We start from the raw sequence: 6,688 nt of genomic DNA on the forward strand, positions 1-6,688 counted from the left end.
GATGACTAATTACTTTGCCATTTGAACATTCTAGGTGTACACTGGAGAGATTAGGGTATTTTTCTAATGCTAGTAACTTTAATCCATATTGACATTTTCTCCCAATATCAATAAGTATTGCAACCCCAACAATTTCCCCACATTAATTACTACCTCAATATATTTCAACAAATTAATATAATTTATTTTAAAGGATATTTGTTGAAGAGATATAATAACAAAAGGAATATTCTTCCTCCCTGATACCTCTTAAGTCCCTAGGGAAAGTGTACTCGAACTTAAAGCTATTAGCACAAATTAATTGTTCTATCAAATTCACTTCTAAATAGTTCTTGCTTGGCTGCCTTTAATTCATTACTGAGCAGGATTAAGCAAATGATTCAAAGCTTCACAACTCAATATTTTAAAGATATAAGCTTAGATGTATGCATGCAAACTATTTTCCTCAATGCAATGTAATTTGCTTTTAGGGAAGAATATTAACATTATCTATTTTTGCAGATCTCTATATTCCATTTCACTTTCTTCAACTGTCCTGCTTTCCAGTGGTCTGTTCATTCAAGTCTCAGGGCTTTTTCTTTTCTAAAGTCTTACATCTCTTTTAACATACTAATTGAAATAAAATCATATTTTACTACCCATTCAATTGTAGTTTCCTCCTTATGTGTTAAAAAAGTTTTGATTTTTAACATATACCTGAAAGAGTAAATGTAATGCAAAATTAATTTCAGTAATAAATATTGAATAAAATTTTAAAGTTAATAAAATATTAGTAGTAATTCGATTTTCTATCTTCCTTTCAGCCCCCTTAGACTATGATTATTTTAATGAGATCATATGTTTATGATAGATACATTTTTTTCTTATATTTTAAATTTTTTAGCAAATTTATGATTCAAGAGACCAGAATCCTGAACCCAAACCTGTCTTTTCATGTGACTTTACAGAAATCAGTGAAAATATCTTAATAATCTCAATTCTTTCAGGGAATAATAGATCCTCTTAAAAAGATTTCTACTGCTTTCTCCTTTGGACATTTATTTGTTATTGACTCTACTATTAATGTCATCAACTCTAACACATCTCCAGAGATTTTGAACTAAAGGACTCCATGGACTGTCCCTCTTCTCTGGGCAAATTTCTCAAAGGATTTAATTAGAAGAGAAAGAACTTTAAGAACACAGTATTAGAATGACTCAGAAATCGATGAACTTTTATCAATATGGATAAAATACTCATCTATCTTCAAAAATGCATGGGTTGTCACTAAGTTCATGGACTTACATGGAATCAATTCTATAATCTAAGTAAGTGCAATTGTTTGAAGAGCTGTTGACATAAGGGGTTGGAGGTTGAAATTTGTAAATACCTGACCTATGTAGACTTTTTAAATGAAATGAATGACTATGAATTTTTCAGTCACTGGTCACAACAGGGTGGATAATGGTGGATATTGTTCTCATTACCCTAAGCATCTCTTTTAAAACCAAGTAAAGCATTTAAGAATCTGGTTCTTGGAATTATTGGCTCCATGGAAAGATAATAAATTTATAAAAGTCACTCACTTTTCTAATTATACTCCACACTAGACTTTACCTTAAAAGTATAAAATAAGTACTATATTGAATGAAAATTATCTTTTGATTCAGTAAGAAGTAAGAAACTTATGCTTTCAATATACAGAAATAAAGCCAAAAGGTCCAATGATAGTCTTCTCATATGACTAACTTTAATCTATTAAGTTATTAAAACTATGAATGAAGATACTGGATGATTCAGAAGGTTATTTTAAGAGTATATGTGTAAAGTATCTGTGATTCTTTACAAGATGATCAATTATAAAGTGACATCTTTGCCAAGAGTCCAGAAAATTATTCAGATTAGATTTAGGAAAATATTCAGAAAATGGAACATGCTATTGATTACAGAATAGTGCTTTATAGTGTTGTGGTTTTTGGTGAGTGAGAAATAACAATAGTCTCAGACAAAGTACAAAGTGGAAAAATGCCTAAGAGAATGAGTTTTCTTCCTTTTATTACTGAGGAAAAAATACAGGTAAAGCATATTTCATATACTGTCAAATATGGGGGGGATATATTGAAAAATGAAGTGATATTAAAAAGGGTCAATAAAATATTTCATTCTTATCTCTATAGGTAAAATCTGCTTCAATTAAAGAAAAACAATCAGCTTTTATAAATTAAATTAAAATTTTCAAATAAAGCATTCATCATTTCATCTTTCCTTTCCCTCCTACAAAATCTCTGTGAAACATGTAGTGCTTCTTTATTATAACCAGCATTTTTGTTGGGAAACTGATGTTTATAAGTTAAAACAGATTGTCCTTGGAAAGGGAAATGACAAGATGCCAAAACTGAATTCAGGGCTCTCCTAACCAGAAGTCTCATGCTGGACCAAGAAACACTTAGCTCTCCCTTCTACCCCACCCAAAACAAGAAAGCACAAACAAAATCAAAACCCAACATATGGAAAACAAAAATAATGTAACTGAGTTTGTCCTCCTTGGTCTTACCCAGAATCCTCAAACGCAAAAAGTACTATTTGTCATATTCTTAATTATCTACGTTTTAACCATGGGGGGCAACATTTTGATTATTATAACAATTACTGAAAGCAAGAGCTTGAGTTCTCCCATGTACTTATTTCTTGCCTTCCTGTCTTTCATGGATGCTACCTATTCCACTGTTATTGTCCCTAAAATGACTCTAGACATGCTCTATGAAAAGAAAACCATTTCTTTCCAAGCCTGCATGGTCCAGCTCTTCTTGGAACATCTATTTGGTGGTGCTGAAGTTTTCCTCCTCATGGTTATGGCCTATGATCGCTACGTAGCTATCTGTAAACCCTTGCATTACTTAATCATTATGAGATGGCGTGTATGTATTCTGCTTTTGGTGGTGTCCTGGATTGGTGGATTCATGCATTCTTTAGTTCAGCTCCTTTTCATTTTTAGACTTCCATTCTGTGGACCCAATGTAATTGATCATTTCCTGTGTGACATGTACCCTTTATTGGAACTTTCCTGTACAAATACTTACATAATTGGCTTCTCAGTGGTTGCTAATGGGGGAGCAATATGCACAATTATCTTTTTACTATTGCTTATCTCATATGGGGTTATTCTACAGTCATTGAAGACTCAAAGCCTGGAAGGGCGACGAAAAGCCCTTTCTACTTGCATCTCTCACATCATAGTTGTTGTCTTATTCTTTGTTCCTTGTATTTGCATGTATGTTAGGCCTGTCTGTACCTTCCCTATTGATAAATCTATAACTGTTTTTTATACTGTCATCACGCCTATGCTGAACCCTTTGATCTATACCCTGAGAAACACAGAAATGAAAAATGCCATGAGGAAGCTTTGGAACAGAAACAAGATGTCTAGCAGAAAGGCAATGAATGCTTTGACCAAATGATGATGTTTCACAAAGAAAATGATAGAATGTTAAATTCCTAAAAGTTTTTTTTGAGGCTAAGAAAGAAGTTGATGAATATATAAAAAGGTAAGCTTTCTGTCATTAGCATTAGACATCCCATTGTATGGTTGATGTTGTTATTGCAACTATTTCTTTCAGAGCATGATTTGATGCAAAATGCTATCCAGCTGCACATTGTGAATTGATGGAATGAATATCTACTGAAATAGATTTGTTCTATTTGTTTTTTTTTTAATTTTTAAATATGTTTAATATAGAAATATGTTTTGCCTAACTTCATATGTATAATGGACATTGTACTTCTTGACTTCTCCAATTTTAGAGACAGGCAGATGGAAGGAAATACTTTGGGATTAAAAATAAATTTTTCAAAAGGGCAACAGGAATCAATGGAAAAATATCAATTCTCTCTAATTAAGTGACATTTTAAAGAACAATTGGCTCTTCTAGCAAAGATGTAAAGATCATGCTTTTGATAAAATTGGTCAAGTTTATACTTTAGTTTGGTTTATGTGAAAAATAGCAATGGATATTCTAGGGAAGAAAAAAATTTCTATCAACATGAAGTTATTACTCTAAATACTCATCGTAAGACGAATGGCTTGTGATGATAAATCAATTATAATATTTATCTTTATTATCCTAAAATTGTATCTCAGGGTTTACATGTAAAATCTGGAAGTTTAGTGGTATTTTTTTTTCACAAAGGTTGTACAATGGGAAAATTATTTATATTCAAATCATGCAAAAACAACCTAGGTAGTCTGATATTTGTGATCAAATGAAACCCTGCAATTGTTATAAATAATAATGTAAAATTATAATTACAATTTTAAAATCATAATTTTCTATTTGTTATCTATTTTCTTCAAAAAGAAATGTAATGTGCCATAGTATATTAGATAGAATATAGGTGCTATTATATAGATGAATTAGACTTAAATAACATCTCTTAATGTATGAATTATTTAAATTCTTTCAACCTTTATAATTTTTGTTATTATTATTAATAATGGCAACAGAATTGTATTATTTTTTTCTTTTTGGGTTTTTATAGATATAGTCACAGAACAAGATGTAATAAGGGCATGTTTCTTTTTGTTTTAATTTATTTTTATATCTTACAGATTATGTTACAATTATATCAAATAATTATTTTTTAAGAGTTGCAGACAAACATTTTGACATCCATCCATCATTATAATCTGAATTAACTCATCTTCAGTATGGCTCCAAAGAAGTTGAATAGGACAATGTTGTCCTAATTTTATAAAATTTTGATCCTGTTGTCCAGGTTTCTATATTTGGAAAGCTTTGTCTTCCATGATTCTGAAATATTATGAGTATTTGAAGTATCTACTAGAAGTTTATATTCAATCATTTGTGGATCAAAGTTATATATCAGTGATTTTGCTCAACTATTCATTTGATCTCATACAATTGAAAACTTCTTCCAAGAATGTTGAGATCTCTCTATTTCAACTATTTTCCCCCTTCAGGTTCTATTGTATATTTCAGGCCACCAGAACAGTTATAAAAGGATATTTTTTGAGGACTGTCATTATGGGCAAACTTTTTTTAAAAAGAGGGCCAAAGGAAAGGAAGTACTCATCTGTCAGTCTGTTTCTAAGGCAACTTTTTCGAAGTTTCATTGTATTGTATCATACTCATTGTATTAGTCAGATTAGGAATAATGTTACACATCAGGATACAACATTTCAGGGGACCGCATCTGGCCTACTGGTTTAGCCCATCTTCCAGACACAATTTTACCAGGCTGTGGCTACTATATATATTATATTTTCTTGCAGACACAAAGGAAATTGGGTGGAAATTAAACATAAAAGGTAGAAGAGCAGACCTGAAAAGGGTCAAGCAGGCCCTCAAATGAGGCGTGAGTTCTCCCTGAACATGCCATGTCTCTCCCATTTATGTGAAGACTTCCCCAAGAAGGAGTGGTGAATGAGAACAATTTGCTCTAATGACCATAAGGTGCTTAAGCTGGCACTGTGGATTGCTTAGACCATGGTGAAATTTCAAAAATGCCAAGGTCATCCATTCCATCCAAGACCATCACCAGTCATCCTGGCTTTTATCTTGCCACTGGACTTTGATGACCCTGGAAAAGAGTATGTGCTTTGTGCTACACTATGTGGGCATTTAATAAATGCAATTTATTTAAAAGCTACTGTGTTTTGCTTCACTGTTTCCTTAGCACTCTCACAAGATCTTAATTAATTATAAAATCTAGATATGAGAAGACTAGAAACTGTCATCCTTTGTTGTTGATCTTTTCTCTGCCAATAATATGTGCATAGAGCTAAGACTTTTGATAAGATGATCATGATAATGATGATGAAGAACATAATAGCTAACATTTGTATAGCACTTTTTTTTAATGCTATGTACTAAGCACTTCACAACTATTATCTCATTTGATCCTCACAACAATCCTGTGAGGTCAGTGCTATTTTTATCCCAATTTTTCTGATGGGGAAACTCAGGCAAAAAACAAAAAACAAAAAAAAAAAACCCATATATATGCAGAATGTAACAGCTGATGAGTGTCTAAGATCAGGTAGCACTCATATATTCTTTTCATGAATAGGTTGAGGATTAACCCTTCAATAAAATAGAGGTCTTTCCCTGGAACTTTCAAAAATCTTGAGTTTATACACAAGATATTTGGGTAGCATATCAATTTTTTCTTTTTTTTCTACAAAGATATTCCACATATCTTTTTCCTGTTTTGCACTTCCTTAATTTTGCCACTTAATTACTCCTCAGTTGAAGTTCACTTTTCAAATATGTTCACCTCCCATGTACCTTTTCATTATATTTTTATTACTTTCCATTTCTTTTATTAGAGGATATCCCATAATTCATCATCATAGACCTTTGCCAGGATAATATTTGTGTTAAAGAGATGAATTTTTAAAGGAAGGAATTCCTTAGAATTGTTAGGAACATCATGTGACTCCTCAAAAGATGTTAAACTTGATCTATTTCTTCTACTCAGTTCTGGTCCCAACCACTGGCTTGGGACCAAACCCAATTGGCTGTAACCTACTTAAAGTCTCTCTCTCTCTCTCTCTCTCTCTCTCTCTCTCTCTCTCTCTCTCTCTCTCTCTCCTCCTTCTCTTTCTCTCTCTCTCACTTTCTCTCTCTCTTTCATCATCCCATATATGCATATTCATTTTAAATACACACATAAAGCTTTAGAATAGTAA

The 6,688-nt window shown here is 32.0% G+C and overlaps 1 protein-coding gene across 1 annotated transcript; it reads left to right on the forward strand.

Annotated features, from left to right (window-relative positions):
- The first annotated feature begins 2,477 nt into the window (after positions 1–2,477).
- LOC123252943 (olfactory receptor 4A15-like) lies at positions 2,478–3,437 on the forward strand. The gene has a single exon (XM_044682196.1). The coding sequence runs from the start codon at positions 2,487–2,489 to the stop codon at positions 3,435–3,437; it is 951 nt and encodes a 316-aa protein (XP_044538131.1). The 5' UTR covers positions 2,478–2,486.
- The last annotated feature ends 3,251 nt before the right edge of the window (positions 3,438–6,688 follow it).

The sequence above is a fragment of the Gracilinanus agilis genome, chromosome 6, assembly GCF_016433145.1.
Source record: "Gracilinanus agilis isolate LMUSP501 chromosome 6, AgileGrace, whole genome shotgun sequence".
In the NCBI taxonomy this organism is placed as follows: domain Eukaryota; kingdom Metazoa; phylum Chordata; class Mammalia; order Didelphimorphia; family Didelphidae; genus Gracilinanus; species Gracilinanus agilis.